Here is an 18248-nt window from a genome sequence, read left to right as displayed (position 1 = left end):
CCTCCATTCAGTAAATCTTAGCATGTATACGTGACTGCTGAGATTTGAGGGGGCTTTTCTGTTACGTACATTGTGATAAGGAAACACCCATATTCTGTGTTGCCCTGATTTTGCAGGAGAGTTTCATTCCATGTGTATTAACTGCCTCAGCTAAAGTAATGACAACAGGCACCTTATTAATTGCTCTGACTCGTTGATTGTTGCATTGGCAACTTATTGCAGTGCCAAGGTCCCACCTAATATGCATGGAAGGTTCTGGGTGGCTGTTATTCCCAGCATGGAGGTGCTGGGCACAGGGCTGGATGAGTGAAGTGCCAGGTGCTGACTGTCCCGCTGGCTTTGTGGGGGCTCTGCCTTGGCAGGGCAGATGAGTGGTTGATTTGTTGTGCAGAGCCTAAATCCAGCCCTTATAGCAGCCTCATGGTTGGTGATGCTCCTGGTGGCCTTTTGTTTCACAGTGGCTGTCACTAGAGTTGTGTGAGATCTTTTCTGTCTGTGATGAGCTGCTTTTCTGTTGGGGAGAAAGTTATTTTGAATGCAAAATGGGGGTTTCTGTCTGCTAAGTCACATGATTTTTCCTAAATAATTTTCCCTCCCTTATTCTCATTTTTGAAAGGGTGGGATGTGGCATTTGGCATTTCTTTGGCGTAGACCCTGGTGTGGTACTGTTCCTGTCTCAGGGCACCAGGTTATCTTCTTGGAGGCAGCTTTGGGAATACATCCCATGGCTGCACTTGGCCATGGGCATGGGATCTTTTTGCATTCCTCCTTCATGTGTAGAAAAGAACAGACATAACAAGCATGTTACTTGGTGTGAGAAAATCAGGTGGGAAATGAAGTACCCTTTTTACTGTTGTGTGTCATAAAGGCAGGAGGAACAGAAACGGAAGGAGCTTGTCTCTGCTGCTTGCATATTTTAATTCTCCGAGTGTTTTCACTGAAATGGAGTTGGTTATACATATGGAAGCAAGAGGGTTTTTCCTGAGCTCAGGAGCAAATGGTCTGTCTCAACTGACTCTGTAGTATTGTCTCCAAATCCGCTCAGACCTCAAACTTAGCAACACTGGCTGCATGAATATTTCCTAGCTTGTTGCTAGTAACTAACAACTTTGTAATCCTTTCCTCCTGTTTCTAAAGAAAGAGGGCAAGAGGAGAGCTATAGCATGAACTTTCAAAAATGCATACACTGTACATTATTGTGCAGGTCTCCAGGCATGTGCTGGAGTGGTTGTTCAAGACTTGCTCTTGTGCCGTTCTGTGCTGAGGCTGGCACTTGTCAGAGCAGTGTCCCTGCAGTGCTGTCCTTGTTCAGTTTGCTGAGCACACCAATGTCTCCACTCCCTGTTTGTTTTTTACTGGAGAGAGTAAGAGGGATTCTTACTGGATTTGGTGGGTGCTTACTTGAGCATGTCCCACTCCTGTGCAACTAGAAACATCAACTGTGTGTTTCTCCTGCTTTGAGCCCATTTTTCTGTATCCATTCACTGCAGGGCCTTTCTGTATTCTGTGTGAACAGAGCTTCTGGTGCAGATCATATTTCACAGGCTTTTCACTGTAGCTGTTGGTGTTAAAATCCACAAGATGCTGTGACAAGCAGGCAAAGCTTAGGACTTTCTGTCCTGAAAACATTTGCAGTAACAAGCCACAACTCTGTGCGGCTTCCCAATTAAATAAGGAGGGAGCGTGTGCTTATCCTGAGAATGGAACTTCTGTGACCTGTAACCTTGGGGTATTTATTGAAGCCTGTGGTACAGGGAGTGTGTTACAGTTTGTAAAAGAAAATGTGTGTCCAAGCATCAAAGCTAATTGCTTTCCTTTTGGTAGAATGGGTCTAATTGTGGAGTGTGGATTTTTTTTTTCTAGAATCTGCCAGGTTCCCCTTGTAATGGAAAATGACACCTGCCTCAAATGCATTTTCACGGGCTGTCTGGTATCCATCATTTATTCACTTGACAATGTTACTCTGTCTCTTTAGCTTTAACCTGCAGTTGAGGGTGGTGGTGGCATGTCTACAAATACACTGAAATCCATTTGTGTGTTTGGCTAAGGGTGCTGGAGATGGCCTTGCTTTTGATCTGTTCTCCTTGGATCCACAGGTGACATTATATTCTGCTTTTCTTGTTGTGTATCAGGTGTGTGGATTTTGCTCAGGTTGTGTCATTAGCACACCTCCTTTTCCCCTCCTCTGCCTCACCCCCATGAAGCCTGTCCTGCTTTTGATTGTGGATTTCTAGAATCTGCTTTTGGAGTCTTCCACTTTGAGAGGGAAAGGCTTGTATACCTAGGCAGTTTCTTCTGTAAACATCCTAATGGTTTGGGAAACATGCACATTGTGGAGGAATTTTTATGAGCCACCTGACCTATGGAAAGTTCTCTCCACAGGCTAGTGGATGAGTGGATTTCCAGGCAGCAGAGCTGATCTGGGTTTTTTTGCGTCTGATTCAGTGTGTGACCTTGTCACGAGTTCACCCTGGGCTTACATCACAGAGGCTTGACATGTTGAGTCAATCATTTTTTCATTCCCTCTTGTGTCTCACTAATAACTGCATCGTACCAGCATTTAACTGGAGTTGTCAGCTTTTGAGATCAGTATGGAAGCCTGCAGTGGGGAGCTCCTGCAGCTGGGCCGACACTTGACTGTGAATAAGCAGTTGGATCTGCCTGCAGTGACCTGTGACAGGGCTGGGTGCGTGGGTGTACATGTGTATATCCTGCAATGAAGCTGTGATAAAGGCACTGCCTGTTTGGAAGGACTGGCTTAATCTCTGTGTGCTGCAGAGACCTTCCATGTGCATAGAAGGGTGGCTTTTGTTGTAAAATGTAACTGCCAAAAAGTACCGAAAATATTTCTTAGGACCTTTTTCTCTTCTGTCTTCTCAACATCTTCTGTCATCTCAGCTCTCCAAGCCGTGTGAATCCTCTTAGTCCCTCTTCCTTTGGCACAGAAGGTTGTAAGAGATCTTCTGCCAGAGACTTCACACACTCTTCCTTTCAGCCAATAGTAGCTTCCCATCAATGTGTTTTCTCCAGCCCTTCCCAGATAAAGAAACTACAACCTCCTTCTTGGCAGCTCTGTCCTGCCTTGCCTCAAGAAGCAAACCATGCTACCCCATGTGTTTTAAAATGAGTTCACTTTTCACTAGAAGAGTTGTGAAGCTGCATCTTCTTGCTCTACTTGTGTGATTCCCAGCTTGCCATGTCCCTCCACCTCCCTGCTCGTATTCCAAAATCCTGTCCTCCTTTTTCCTTCAGCCTCACCTTACCCATGTGGTGGGGACTGTGTGTGTTTGCTGCTGCTGAACTGCTGCTCTGCAGTGGGATTGTCCCAGAGGACAGCTTCTGGGTGAGCTGGCTGGAGCATGCAGCACATGCTTAAGTGGGACTTCCTCAGTATCTCTGATTGCTGCTGGGGATGTGTAGCCCAGCAGGGTTATCTCAGGACTCAAATATTGCTGTATATTACAGAATTATCTATTCTGTGTGCTAAGGTTGGCTTGGGCTGCTATATAAATAGGTTGTTTCACATAAAGCATCATTCCCTACCCTTCTCTAAAATGAAACTGCTCTCCCTCCTGGCCCCTGCATTTCTGTTCTGGTGATGGGTTTGTTGGATTTTTTTGCCCATTGACCTTAACAAATCTGTGTGGTGGTGTAAGTCTGAAATAACCATTCTTTCCCTATAAATTATAAATGCCTTGTTAATCCAGTTGTTCTCTGTTGGATTAGATGTTCTGTTGACAATGCCAGGAGCTGGAGGGAATAATTGTGATTTCCTGAAATTTGTTTTAATAACTTGATCTGTGAATGATGGACAAGACAGGTGTCCATTTCTCTCTGGTTGATTGGCTGTGTGATCTGATATATCAGTAATTGTGCTGCATCACTCCCAGCTGCTGGGCAGGAAAAGGTTGGATGTTCCCTGCACTGGTGGCTCAAAGTGAGGAACCACCATGGGGCAGCCGGACCTTTGCTCGTGCCCAGCACTGATGATGTAGAAATGGGGACACTTCAAAGCTTCTGCTTGTGCATGCAAAGTGCAGTGTGTACCATGGGTCAGTCTGCCTCTGCCCCTTCCATATGGCTAAAGTTGTGTTGTAGAGGACTCATTGGCAGAGCATTCCCTAAGAAATAGCTTTGGTTTGGTCATTTTCGGTACGCAAAGCATTTTCCTGAGCGATGAGGCATCTGGAACACTCATCCTTTGAATTCGTTTCTAGGTGAGATCTTGCCTTGAGCTAGGAAAGATTTGAAGTAATCTTTGGATGCATGGGCAGGATACAGATGGCACCCTGTCTCTGTAGCTGTCAGGTCCTCTCCTCCTAATGTGTTAATGGAATAATTGTGTGCCAGTGGGGAAATCTTAGTCATAGATTATGCTATGTATGCTACGTATAGGTGCAGTTTCACCTTAAAACAGAGCCATGGTTTACTGCTGGCTGCTCTTTCTCACAGACTGTATGTTTTTAATGGAGTTTCCATTCATCATTAGTTGATTTTCTGTGAAGATCTGTAGAAACTTTAAATATCCATTTGGAAGGTGTGTGCCTCGTAGCCTCGGAGTGCTTCAAAGGAAGGTGGTAAATCAGGTGTAGGACAGATTGTGTGGTGCTGCAGTTGATAGATTGTGTATATGGTCAGAAGGGGATTTTGGATTAGGATGTAAAATCCCTTGATCAAGCTCCTATATGAAAGTAGTAGGACTCATGCCACTAAGTTGCTTTGATGCTTTTGAAGTCATCCTCTAAGTAAGCTGTGACTAACCAAGCTGTGGCTGCACTCTCAGAAATTCCCTCTGTACTCGTAGAAGTGGATGGTGCTGATGATACCACTGAAGAGTCTTAAGGGAGATGAGCAGGCAGCGAAAGGGAAATGTCTGGACGGGTTCAGTCATGAATCAAGACATCTCAGTGAATGCACCACAGCTTTCATTTCCAGAGTGAGACCATTTTCTATCATGGTTTTGCCATAATGGTTTGCACAGGACCCGTCACTGAGAATGAGGTGACATAAATTGTTGGGCTGAGTCCAATGAGTCTTCAGCCTAATTCCAGCAATGTCTAGGAGAGCACCAGATATGTTTTACAAGCATATGAGCCAGATTATAATGCTAGGACTCCATCTGGACTGTTTTGATAAGTGGGAGCACACCAAAATGTTGTAGTTTTCATTTGATGAGTCGTTGTGAGCTTCAGCCTCAGAACTGTTTGTTCATGCTTTTGTGCTATCTTAGCAGCGATTGCTTTTCCATTATTTGATGCACTGCTGGTGTTGGATTGCTGGAACAGGAAGGTAAAATGTTGACTCCAGAGGTGGAAAAAAATGTTGAACTGCACGCTTCCTGGGGTTAAGGAAGAAGGCAGAACCACTGTTTCCTTCTCTTCAAAGAAATGGTCTGCCTAGCCTTCTGTAGAAATCATGTATGCTCGTTGTGTATCGAGGGTTTTGATAGTGAGAGAGAGCTGGAATTCCCTTCAGATGTGGATTTTAGTCTGTTTTCTTCCCAGCTGAGTTTGTATTGGACCTTTTCAATTTAAATAACGGAAGTTTGGCTGTCTGGAATTGCGGTTCATTCCAAAGGAGTACATTGCATTTTTCTGTTTTCTGCTCGGGTTGTGAGACTCATGCCAGTAAAATATTAAATTCAGATTCAAGTTTGAAGATGGAAGATCAAAGCTCTGGCAGTCAGCAACTTTTATTTCTGAATTTCTGTTTCCATTTGACTGTAACTGGGTTGTTAATATTCTTGTCTAGAAATGAAATTATTACAGTGGAAAATGGGGGCGGCACGCCTAAATGGGCTATTGTGTCATTATCCATCAATCACAGGCAACAAGGAAACAGGTATTTAACACAGGAGGACACAGAGTTATTATCCACCCCATTCCCCTGCAAGCCACAGGGCACCTTCTAGACTCTTATTAAAGCTTTAATACCTACGGAGAGCACAAGAAACACTGTGTGCTACAAGATCAGAGATCAGGAGTTTTGCTGTCATTCTGCATCTGTGCAGGTCCAGGAAACACAGGAGGGGGAAGAGCAGTGAGAGTGCTGGCAGGCAAAATCCCTCTGCACTGCTGAGGAAAGGCACCAACTTCCCCAGTCCTCTCACATAAGGGGGAGAATTTCTTCTTCCGTCATATCAGGGAATCTGTGAATGGGACAGCCACTGACAGGTCCTCAGTAGCACTGTGTGACCAACTTACTGAATCCTGGCTACGATTGCTGCCAGAAGAGGGTTGTGTGGGAAAATTTGGAGCTGTTTTGTACAAGGAGATGTAGGACGGAGGTGGAAAGTTCTTCCTGGCTTCTGCAGAACAAAAGCTATCAGATGTAAAGGAGCAGTCTGCCTGAAGGTTTATTTTGTGGTACTGTTGCACTGTGTGTATGTGTTGACAGCTACCAGATGTTGCATCCAAGTATGCTCCTGCATCTCCATCTCTTCAGGCCACCTATAAGTTCAGTTAGTTATGCCTTCCACAGGATGAACAAACAGCTTCTGAAGGACACGGGTCTAAAATCAAGTCTGTCACGTAAGGAATTACATTTTTAATGAGGGTCAAAGCTATAAAGCTGTAAACATAAGACTTAAGTATTTAAAACTCTGAAAATGTCTTTAGAACAAGAGAATGAAAGTAATTTTCTCCTGTTTTCATAGACAACAGGGGAAATCTTCGTTTTTTTGTGATGTACAGTCCGTGTCTAACAAGGAAATTAGCAATATTCAGATGGGCTTCATGAAACAGATTTGAGCCAGGATGGCATTTAAAGCCCAAGCAAACATTTGATGTACTTTTCCATCAAGGATCTCAGGAGCAGAGTTAACAGAGAAAGTAATTTTATGTCTTAAGAATCCCAAGATGTATTTTCATACACTTAATACCAGGTTGAGAAGTCTCACTAAGAAGCTTTCTCACGGTGCAAAGCTGTACATTAATGATATGATGACTAAGGTGTTTTACTGTTTATAGCCCTAAGGTTTTGAAAGCCTGAGTGATTCTTCCCAACCTGTGATATCACTGGAGAGGAGTGCTGAGGTGGTTTGGATTTTTTTTCCCTGACAAGCTGTTGTTCTGGGCCTGGTTCACGTGGAAGTGGTGTGTCCACTGCCACTGCTGCCTTCTCTGTCCTTTCCATTAACTCATCTCATCTCTTTTTCTTCCTTCCAGTGTGTACTGGGCACATCACTAAAAATGTAAGAAGTGAATTCCAGAAAGTTTCACAGACACCTTCTGATGACAGACAAATGATGATCCATCTGGCTCTAAGAGAAGCAGCTGAAAGCATCAGCTCTCTGGTGCTCCAGTGCTTGCTGCAGAGGGGTGAGCAGCACACAGGGAGCTGCAGGCAGTACCCTGTGCTTGGCTGCCCTCAGCCTGCATGGGCCAGTCTCTCTCCTGAGCCACCAGGTATTAAAGTCCCACAGGGGGTTCAAGTTACAATATCTGAGCCACCCACTGCTGTGCAGCTTATGTGGCAGTTAAAAGAGATGTCTGTGCATGCTGTTTCCCCTTCCCAATCCCTTAGGAATTAAGCCATGCTGAGGCACTTGTGGCACAACAAGGAACTGGTTTCTTTTCCTTCCTTGGTGTCAGGGTTATCAGAAGAACTGCTGTCCTGCACACTCACCTCTCTGGATGTACTCTCCCAAGAGTACCCTCCCAAGGCCACCAGAGCCTCAGAGCCTGGAGAGTCACTACATCTGCACCCTGACAAGGCACTAAATTCCTTTCTTCAGCAGTTCTGGGAACTGACCAGGAAGGAATGATCTGAATTTACCTCTGGACTTTGTGCAGTGCAGTTGCCTGAATGAACCTCTTAAACTTCAGTGCCTTAAGAAAGGAAGAGGTGCTGGGTCCTCTAGGGAACTGTGACACCCAGCACTGTTACATTGCACCCAAGCCAGGCTAGCAGGGAAAAATAACTTCCCTCCAAAGGGCTTGGATAACTGTTTTCATGCTGTGTCAGGTTTCTTGGCAAATACTGAGCCAAGAGGTTAAAGCAGCTGCTTTCCAAATCAGCTCCTAGGAAGAGCTCTCAGGAGGCAACATCTGCTCAGACACAGAAATCTGTACAGGTGCCAGCCTGAAGGTGGGCCAGCTGCCTTGATGTTCTGTCCAGGTGTGAGCATTAAGGATCTGGATATAGCTTTTGGACAGGCCGCCTCAAGGTCACGATGATGTGCTGGGAATCATCATTGGGATGACACAGGTAAGTGTTGCCCTGCTGGTGGCAAATGGCAGGGCTCTTATCCTGAGGGGTGCAGTATCAAACACCCACATTTGTCATTAACTAGGAATCTATTCAGAAATGATGTCTCTTAGGATAAAACCCTCTTTTCTTCAGAGGCACTTCCTCTTCCCAGGGTTTTTGGGTCTCTTCCTTTCAGCAGAGAGACTGTTCTGCAGGGAGCTTTCCTGGGCACTGGCTGCAGGGAAGGCACTACCAGGGAGGGCTCACAGTGCCTGAGAATGGAGTTTGGACTCCTGTCTGGAGGAGCTTCTGGAGCACACCCTTCCTCAGCGCAGCTGATGTGTTCTTAGCAAACATTTGCTGCTGCACAGAACACCCTGAGTTCTGTTCCCTGTGCAGGTGTTGGAATTGGTGTGTAATCCCATGGGTACATGCTCCAGTGGAAGAACATGAGTTGTTTGTGTGTGGGGTCTTCAAATGCTTAATTGAATTGTCTAGCAATAAATTTTCCTCTTTAAGGCAGAGCTTTCCAGCCTTTTTTTCCACCATGATTTTGCATTGGGATTACTCTTTAGGATTTTGATATTTGTGCTTCAAACCTATGATTAAGGTGCTGGGTGTTTCCTCATTGTTTCCCAGCTTCCTTATGGCCATTGCTAATTGTAAAGTATCCCTGAGGGAGGTGCACAGGAAGGTCCTGGGCTGGATTAGGGCATTGTGCTAATGTGCTTAAGCTTTATATTGTTTAACAGTGAGATGGGATGAGATGACCTTTGAGGAAAAAGGTGGTCATGCAAAAAAAAAAATATTGAGAAATATGTCCAGACAGTAGAGCAGCATTTTGGAGAGAGAAGGGAAGTCCCTGTGTTGGGAAAGAAGGGGGTCTGTGAAACAGCTGTTGTTCAGACATTGTCCATGCAGTAGCCCATGAAAAGTAAATGAATATTGATGAGGCAGAGCCATGTGGATCCTTTCCTAGAGCCATTTGTGAATAATGATACTCAATATGCTAAATATTTAAAGACTTTTAAGTTTTGATAGTTTAAGTATATTTTTCAAATAAAGGATTCAACCTGATTGATACTTTCCTGAGTGTGAAAGTGAGTGTTTGACTTAGAATCATTGAGGTTGGAAAAGACCTTTAAGATCAAGTCCAGCTGTTAAAGGAACTCACATGCACGGCCTCCTTCACTTACCTTGTTATATGGCCTTAACCATCCATGCTTCTCTTTAGCTGTGGAGTGGAAGCACAGCCAGTAAACACCAGAGCACAGAACTTGTCCCTCTCTGAGCTGTCGTTCCCAGATAGTCACTGTGTGGACTCTAGAAATCATCTTCTGACTCCTTAATGATGTAAAGGAAAGGCTTTCATTTCAAAATTTCCACTTTTTTTCCGGTGATCCTATAAGCTGATCTGCAAAGGTGCCCTCTGCAGAGGAGTGAGGGAAGCTGGAGGTTGGCATTAGCCAGGAAGAGATGCATTAGGGCCTTGAGTGGCATGTGAAAGTCCACTTGGCTTCACTGGATCAAAGAAAACTTTCAGACAGGTTGAAATCTACTTAAAGGGTGAAATGCAGAAGCTATTCATATCACCTGCTGCCCAGAGCTGGCCCTTGAGCACGTGAGGTGCTCAGCACATTGTGTGTTTTCCCCAGCTGCGGCACATCGCTGTGATCCTTCCCGGAGCTGTCATTGGGAGCTTGCCTGTGCCCATCGTGCTGGTGCTCTCAGAGCAGGGCTGAGAGTGCTGACAAGCAAAGCAAATGCTGTGTTTAAAAGATAAGCACTTTGAGAGTCCTAACTTGGAACTGAATTGGAGTTCAAAATTCAAGCATTAAAATGTAGAGAGCTGGCATAGTCTGAAAAGCAATTTCTATGTGTATTTGCGAAAAGGATATCGGTGGGGGGGAGGTGAGCTGTAGAAAGATACTGGGACTTGCTTAAAAAGGGGATGGCTGGTATCCAGGGAATTTAGAAACCGTAGGAAGAAAACTGGAGGTGTCTCAGCAGGCTAGCTGGGGTGTCTGTGGAAATAAGATACTTAAAGGATGCAGACTGGCACCTTCTGCTAAAGGACAAATGGCCTGGATAACCAGGCAGGAGGAGGCCTGAGGAGGGAGCAAGTAGACATGGAAGCTTGTGGGGCAGGGGGGATGGTCCCAGTGCCGGTGGGTAATGGGTTTTCAATAAAAGGACTTGAAAAAGAGGTACCAGGAGATATCTGGGTTAAAATAATCCTTATATAGCATCTTAATCTGTTACATTTAGTTACTGAATCTTTAGGACTCTCTCAGTTATCTTCCTAATGCCTAGTTCTGTGTTAGTGCCAGTTTTGTTTAACATGCCCATCAGTGGTGTGCCTGAAGCAGTGTTCTGTCAGCTCAGGATGGATGGTGACAGCTTTGGGCTCTCACTCTTAGGCCTCCCCTGACCTTGAAGACCAGAAGCCCTGAGCATGCCATGCTGGTTAACCTTGGATCACTGTTGAAATAAGTGCCTTACTGCTAGATGCTTCAAGGTGATACCACGTGCTCTTCAGCTCCGTAGCATCTCTGATGCCCAAGAGCCAAATATCCTGCTCTTTGGGTGACCACCAACACAGTGTTTATGTTGTCAGTTGTCATCTCAGTGTTAGTCTTGATGGAAATCTGTAATAATAGTGCACAGCAAAGTCGTTTGGATCCATTTGGTGATGTAACAATTCCTCAGGGATCCACCACTTTTCAAACCATCTTTTTCCCCTGTATATCTTGAATCTTCTGCCTTGGCTGTCTTCCACTCAGCAGCAGAGTGCTGGATACACTGCTAGATCAGGCCAATAAAAAGCAATCCCTGAGCTGCAACTGGTTTGAGAGCTCAAGAAGGAGGCTGAGAGCCTTGGGGAAAAATCCCACTTCATGAGGAATTTGCTTGTAGTTACTCTTGCTGGAGGAAATGCCAGATTGCTGCAGTACCCTGCAGCAGCCTGGATTGCTCTTGTTTCTTCAGCTCCATGTCACGTTCCATTTTCTGACTGTTTAATTACAGATGGATTGTGGTTTGTGGGTTCACAACTTTTCTCATCTGCTTTTTGTCAGAGGTAAGCAGATGTACTGCCTGTTGCTCTGTGCAGTTGAGTTCCTTGGTACAACATCTGCTAATGAGTTCAGGGATAAAAACTTCAGCATATGGAAAATGGGGGATGAGAAGTCAGTTTCAGTGGCTGAGATTATCTTCTTCTGAAATATATCCAGCTGGTCTCTTACCCTCCCAGGTTTTGGCTCTCTGCTTCATCCCAGGAAGGTGCTGCCTCCTCAATTCCACGAGCAGCTGGGGATAGTTAGGGAGATCTTGGGTGTTTGATCTCACCTGCCTGCCTAATTTGAAGGTGGATCCTGTCAGGGAGAGAACCCTGTGCTCTCCTTGCCAGCTCCCACTCAGCCTCTGCATGGTGCATGCCGGTGGAATTGGATGCCATTACATAACTTGCATTGTGTGGTGGTTGGGGGTTGTTAAATCTGCATTTCTAATCTATACTCAAATAGGAGCAGAACCTGAAAGCATTCTGATTTGCAGCTCCAATTAGATAACCTGGCTTGTGCTGTCAGCCCCTTGCCTCCTGAGCTGTGCCATCCAGTGCATTTGGAGGCCAGGGCTGGAATATACCCTGAGGATGGCAAGAGCTTTTCATTCTGGGAAGTGCTGCTGGGACCAGGGGCATTCACTGCATTCCCAGACTGCCTCCTGGGGTAGTGTCTGAGCATTCCCAAGGAAATAAACACTTGTCATTAGTAATTTTAAATAATTTTTAAATGACGGATGTATACTGATTTTTGAATAACCATCCTAATTATAGTAAATATGCAGAAGAGGTCTGAATTAACATCATGTAAACAAGGTTAGTGCTGGTATTTTAATGTGACTGCTTTACTGTGCTGCCCATAAGCATTCTTTTGTCATAATCTTTGTATGCAGCTTTTTATCTGTTTACAAATGGTATTTTCAGTTAATTTTTATCATGTTGAACTACATAACCAGTCTTCCAGCTTGATTATTACTCAGCGAGAAGGATACCTGAACCTTTCAGTTCATGGTACAGATATTTTCCATTTAATCAGACCACAAACAATATTAGGAAATAATTAGCTGACGTGGTGTTTGGTTTGTGCATGAGCCAGCTGCTAAAGGGGGTCTGAAGAATGGTTCACTTGTGGTGGAGGCACCTCCTGCACTGCCTTGGGGTTATAGCCAAGAAGAAAAATTTGGCTTAGTGATCCTTGTGGATTTGGGTGCTTGGTAACTGAGCCTTGGTTCTGTTCCAAAACTGATGTGTGATGCCCCAGGTGTGTTGTCTGTAAAGGTGAGAGTGACAACTGCTGTTCCACTGAATCAGGAACTCGAGGGCTTCCTTGTGACCAGGGATGGTGACATCCTGGATGGATGGCTGTTGCCATCCCTCTGGAGGAGCTGGAGCACATTCCTCCACAGCAGTCCAGGGTGGTGCTGGCTGCTGCATCCACATCTCCCTGTGGTTTCACAGTCCCACTTGTAGCTGCCCAAGCATGACCTGTGGGGTCAAATACTGAAACGCTGTCAGCTCATTGTTTGGATGCTCCAAAGTGAAATTTTACTGAAGGTTTCAGTGTTTGGATAGATTCAGTTAAAGGAGAAGCCTGGTTTTATTTGAGGGAGTGGCTGTGTTCTGTGAGCTCTCCTTCCACATCTCCAATTTTCTAGGTCATTCTTGGATGCTCTAATTTTTTTTTTCAGAGAAACAGTTAGCAAAAGCTTTGACACTGATGATTTGTATTCTGTCATCTCAGTCTTGAGAGCAAAGAGATACTTTTTTGGCAAGTTCTCCCCCTCCTCAGCCCCCAGTCATCATCATTAAAAGGCTGTCAACAAGCAGAAAAACCCCACTGTGCTAACTGTAAATGCTAATTGACAGACAAGCAGCTGAAGCTGTGGCTTGTGCAGTCCCTGACCTGCAGCAGGCTGTCTCCTGGCCCTTGCAGTAGCTCCATAGGTTCCCTAGGAAGCAGGATCAGAGTGCTCAGGTACCTGCAGAGCCAGGCTGGGCTCTGTGCAGAGCAGTGTTCTTACACACAGGGTAAACTAGAGGTGAGCTAAACCCAACTTCAAAAGTGGGTGTGATGTGTCCTAGGTGTGGTCTGGCTTTTTTCTCACAGGTAGGCCTACCTTCCTGGTATTCTTTAATGCTGCTTTTGGGAACAAAAAGCTTGGAAACTGCTTTAGTGAAGCTGGCTTTGTTGCTGAAGCCCTGTGCCCTGCTGACACAGTCTCCAAAGTGCTTTCAGAAGGATTGCATCACCTGTGGATATCATGGCTAAGGGATTTTCTCTTTTTTCTTTCCCTCTGTAAAAGCAACGCGTTCCTGTGGGGATTGTCCCTGCTCAGTGAAGAGCTTTGAGACATGTCTGCACTGTGTGTGCTCTCTGCAAACAGGCTTTATGGTTTCCTGGCACAGCTCTCTAGGACCATCTCATGGCAGGGTTGCTCCACGGATCAGTCTGCTGACAGGACTATTTACATACTTGGCCATAGGGCAGATTTTTTAGTAGCTGAACTGGCTGGGACTGAAGTGTATCCTTTGGATTAGAATTCACTGTTGCATCTCCAATGATCTCTAAGCAAAAAATCCATGTATAACTGTGTTTGAAAGGTATCAAACAGTAGCACAGATCATTGCTCCCAGCAGTAAAGCCCTAACGCTCTGTTTTGATGAATTTGGCAATTCAGAAAACAGTAGAATTTGTTCATGCCCTTGGAAATCTGGGCATTTCCATGGCTGAGAGCTTGCTGTCCTGGTGCTGCAAAGCTGTGCTGCCTTTTAAACCCTTCATTGGTGAGTCAACTCTGTGTTTACTGCTAGTTATGAGGGGGAGGTTCCTGACTGGGAAGACCAGAGAGACATTTCTGTTTCACTTTGACTTAGAAAAAGCCAAGCTGCTCCAAAGTACAGGATATTAAAAATACAGAGGAATTAACAGACATAATGCAGGTTGGTGAAAAAGTCCAGGATAAAATGCCTAAATGTGGAAGAGGTATGGTGCCAGACACAATATGTGGCATACTTTAGGCTTATCCTTTCCCCCACTCCAGCCCTGTTCCCTGAAATTTTCAGAAAATCTTTGTCATTTCACCAAGATTTGCTCAATTGAAATCTGCTCAATTGGACTGAAATTCAGAGTAATATCCAAAAATTTTTGCACAGTAAAAGAACTAGATGAAGAAGAGTAAGCAGAGAGAGGCACTAGAGAAAATAAAGGTTCTGAAAATATTTGTGATGGAATCTAGTAATAAAATGGGAAAATGGGGAATTCAAAGCCACTGAATCCTGACAATGTGTGTCCTAAGTGAAAGACTCATTTTGGAGAGTTAAATGATGATTGCAACCTTGAAAATTACTTTATCAAGAAGAAATCAGTAAGAGAGAGCTTGCTGAAAAAGTGAGCAGGCAATCAGCAGGGTGTTAGGGAAATCAGGGAGTAATTATGCAAGTGACACTTTCTGCAGCCTCCGAAAATGGAATTTGCGGAAGGGACCAGCACCACCAGCACAACATGCACTTAAATACCACTTTCCATAAAACCAAAAATAAGCTTAAGGCTTTCTGGCAAGGTTTGTCCTCAGTGGCTGGTGGAAGGATGAAGCTCTGTGATGAATTGCCCGTGCCAGAGGAGATGTGCTCTAATCGAGTTTTTTGTTTCCTGAGCTCCTAGCCAGGGCTGCAGCTGCCTGGTGAGAGGCTGCTGTTCCCAAGGACTTCCCTGGGCTCATGAGGATGTGCACCCTGCCTTCTCCACCTGCCTCTGCTCGGTGTGTCCTGAGGCACCCACGGGCATTTCTAGCCTGCTCCTGGCACTGCCCATCTCTTGCTGGGATGTGGTGGGTACCCTGTTTGGGAGAGGGAGCATGTCTGTCTCAGGGACCAGTTCCAGTGGGACAGCCTTGATTTCCACTTCCCTTTCTCACTTGTGTTTCCTCACATGCCTTAAAGAGGGTGCAAAGCCTCTTGTAGATAGGTGAAGTGAGCACTGCTCCCTGCTGTGGCCCTGAGCAGATTCTCCAAAGATGCAGCGGGGTGCTCTGAGTGCACACACCAGCCTTCAGCAAGGTCCAGGAATGGCTCAGCTTTCTGTCAGGCAAAGGCAAATGCATGTTGGAAAGCAGTGCTTGAGCAGCTGGGTGGCAGAAAGGAACCACTCAAAGTGTTCAACATAGGCCTGGTAGGAAAGGATGGCTTTGGTTCATAAAAGGCAGGATGTGAAGAGGGGAGGTGGTGGAACCCTGTTCTTTCGTAGGAGTTAAAGGATTGTTGTACTGCCACTCAGTGATTCCCTTCTATGAACTCTTCACTCCCACTTTGCATATTCCCTAGCATCTCCCTCACGTTCTGCAGAGCAGTTTATGCATGGGTGTATCATGACTTCTGAATAATAACTCTGGGAACTCGTTTTCTCATGCTCATGGTTTGCACTGGGGGTTTTTGCATGGTGAGGCTACTGGGTCAGAGTACTTGGGAAGCTTCTGACTCAGCAGAGGTCCCCAAAACAGGCTGGGACCTGTCAGTGCTGTCAGGCAGCTCCTCTCCTGGGACTTGGGAGACCTGGGCTGGGTCTCTATTGATACCTAGTCTCAAGCTGTGGTACTGGGGAATCCAGGCTGCGTGGTCTGCAGTGCCTCCAGTGACAGGAGATGTCTCATGGCTGTGTGCATCTGTGACTTGGCCTGCCTGCATCCTGTGTGCCCAGGCATATGGGAGCCACCAGGAATCATTGCTGCTCCAGGCAGGAGCCAGGGGACTTGTACCTATGACCCATTTTATCTGCATTTCAGCAGAGCTTGTGGGTGTGTTGGCATATCTCCAGAGCATCACTTGAGGATCTGGAAGCAGTGTGTCTGTGGGCAGTGGAGGCCCTCAGGTGCTGCTGCTCAGGTGCTCGAGGCCAGCCTCAGCAGGGAATGGCAGGCTGCAGGGCACTGGCTCTGCTGACTGCAGGGCCAGCAGCAGATTTCTGGTGTATTTCTCTGAAGAAAAGCAATGGTTTCATGGCTGGCATGAAGACTAACACCTGAGAGGATTTTTCCACACATTCCTCCTTGAGTAGCTGCCTTGAGGCCAGCCTGGTGGTGGCTGGCATGAGGGAATCTGTCCAGCTGCCCCTTGCCAGCACCTGGACTAAAGCAGGTTACAGCAATTTCCCATTCTAGTTATTTGTCTCTGCTCTTCCTGGGAGGTGGCAAGGCCTCTCCTGCCTGCTTCCTCTGGAGCTAGCTAACACAGCCTTGTAGCCCCATGCTAGAGCAGGGCACAGGCTGTTTCCCTCCCACTTCCATGGCAAAGCTCCAGCTAACTGAACTGGGAGAGTTTCTCCCCCTTTCACCCTGTTTCACTTGCAAAACCTTTAGGAACCAGAGCTTTCACCCCTTCCTTTGCCTCTGAGTAACCTATGTGTGCTGGGCACGTTGGTCATTCACCCCCTTGTCTCAACAGGGAACTCTTACCATCGGTGGCAAGGAGGTGACCCTTGAATACACTCCATGCCCAGAGTTCTGGCGCTGCAAACGTGTAAGTATGTGCTCAGAGCTGGCTTCTGCTTCCCCTGCTGGCACTCCTGGCAGTGGCAGCTCAGAGGAGTCTTGGATATTTGCTCGGTGGCCACAGTCCCTCAGAGTAATTAATACCTGCCCTGAAGCTCTTGCCCCTTCTAAACTGTGGTTTTGCCTACCTTGTTTTAGGTCTCACCTCTGCATGCATGTGGGTGTGGTACAGGTAGCCAGATTTTTTTGTGCACAGAGCAGCCTTGTCCCTATGCAGTGGTTCCTTTTTAAAATGTAAGGAAAATAGGCTGTGGATCCTTTCTCCTTAAAAACCACAATGAGACAGTGATTTTGCCAACCAGAATGGAACAAGCTTTGCTCTGGTTCATGTGTGTAACCACCCCTCTGCCTCACACAGGAACCTGTGGTCTAGCTGTGGCTGTAGTATGTGCAGCAGGGAAGGAAGCATGGAAATGGATCCAAGTCTAGGCAGCATGAGCCAAGTCTAGTTCATGCTGGAACTGGTCCATTTTGGGAAGGCACTGTTGCCCAAGGGTCAGTTTGTTTCTGTGCCTTTCCCGAGGTTCTCCCAGTACAGGAACTTGTGGCTGCAGCAGGCTGGAGGTGATTGATGGAGAAAGGACAGGATTGTTGCCTGCATTCCACTGACTACAGGCTGAGAGTTTTCAGCAGGACTTGAAAGTATTGGTTCTAAATAGAGTCCCATCTTGTCCACTGAATCACCCTGGGCTACAGAGACCCTCATCCAGCTGAATGGATGCACTCAGCTGCAAGCAGAGCTGTTGCTCCGTGCCTCATCTCTGCTTGCAGTGCTCTGGAGGTGGAGACACAAGTTTCAAGCAGTGGTTTCTAACAGCTCTCAGTGCACTGAGGTGGCTGCACTGTATGTCCCCACTGTTGTTGTGTGTAGCCATGGCCTGAAGGAGCTTTCTTGTGCCCCAGAGCACCCACAAGGCTTCAGTTGTAGGAAGAAATTGCTATGAAACAAAAGCAATGCATTTGCAAAGAGCTTAAGGAAGAAGTCGGGGATGCTGTGTTTGGAAAGAGCTGTGAAAATGGGGCAGTTCCCTCTCCCCACAGGGGCCCTAGGTGGGATAACCATCCAAGCCTGCACATATCTGCCTCTTCGTTAGCAGACACCTCATTATTAACTCTCCAAATCACATCAGTATCTACAGTTCAGCTCAGATAAGGACTTCAGTACTGCTTGAGCAGTGAATTCAGGTTAGAGAATGCCAAGGTAACTTTGGACCCTTTGAATCAACATTGTGCCTAGCAGGGAGCTTTTGATCCAGCATCACTTGAGAGAGGGAAGAGTTCCATCTCAAGGACTAGTGAATAAATGTGTGCTCCATAGTTGTGTGAAAGCCCTGGCCCCAAGGCAAACCCAGCTGTGAGTCATATGAGCATTCACCTGCAATTCCAGCAAAGGCCCCTGCTGCCATTCCCCATCACTGTAACTTTTTCATGGCTGTTACTTTCTGAAAGCATGC

The 18248-nt window shown here is 46.1% G+C and overlaps 1 protein-coding gene across 3 annotated transcripts in view; it reads left to right on the top strand.

Moving 5' to 3' along the window:
- Nucleotides 1-18248, top strand: part of RBM6 (RNA binding motif protein 6) — a 57916-nt gene that overhangs the window by 24869 nt on the left and 14799 nt on the right. For all 3 annotated transcript variants that reach the window (XM_009091002.4, XM_018914975.3, XM_050979278.1), the window contains exon 7: nt 16688-16762. In XM_009091002.4, the coding sequence (XP_009089250.1) occupies nt 16688-16762 (75 nt within the window). The remainder of the gene's footprint in view (nt 1-16687; nt 16763-18248) is intronic.

Source organism: Serinus canaria, chromosome 12 (assembly GCF_022539315.1).
Source record: "Serinus canaria isolate serCan28SL12 chromosome 12, serCan2020, whole genome shotgun sequence".
In the NCBI taxonomy this organism is placed as follows: Eukaryota; Metazoa; Chordata; class Aves; order Passeriformes; family Fringillidae; genus Serinus; species Serinus canaria.
Note: the sequence above shows the minus strand (reverse complement) of the source record. Positions and strands in the feature narration are given on the sequence as shown.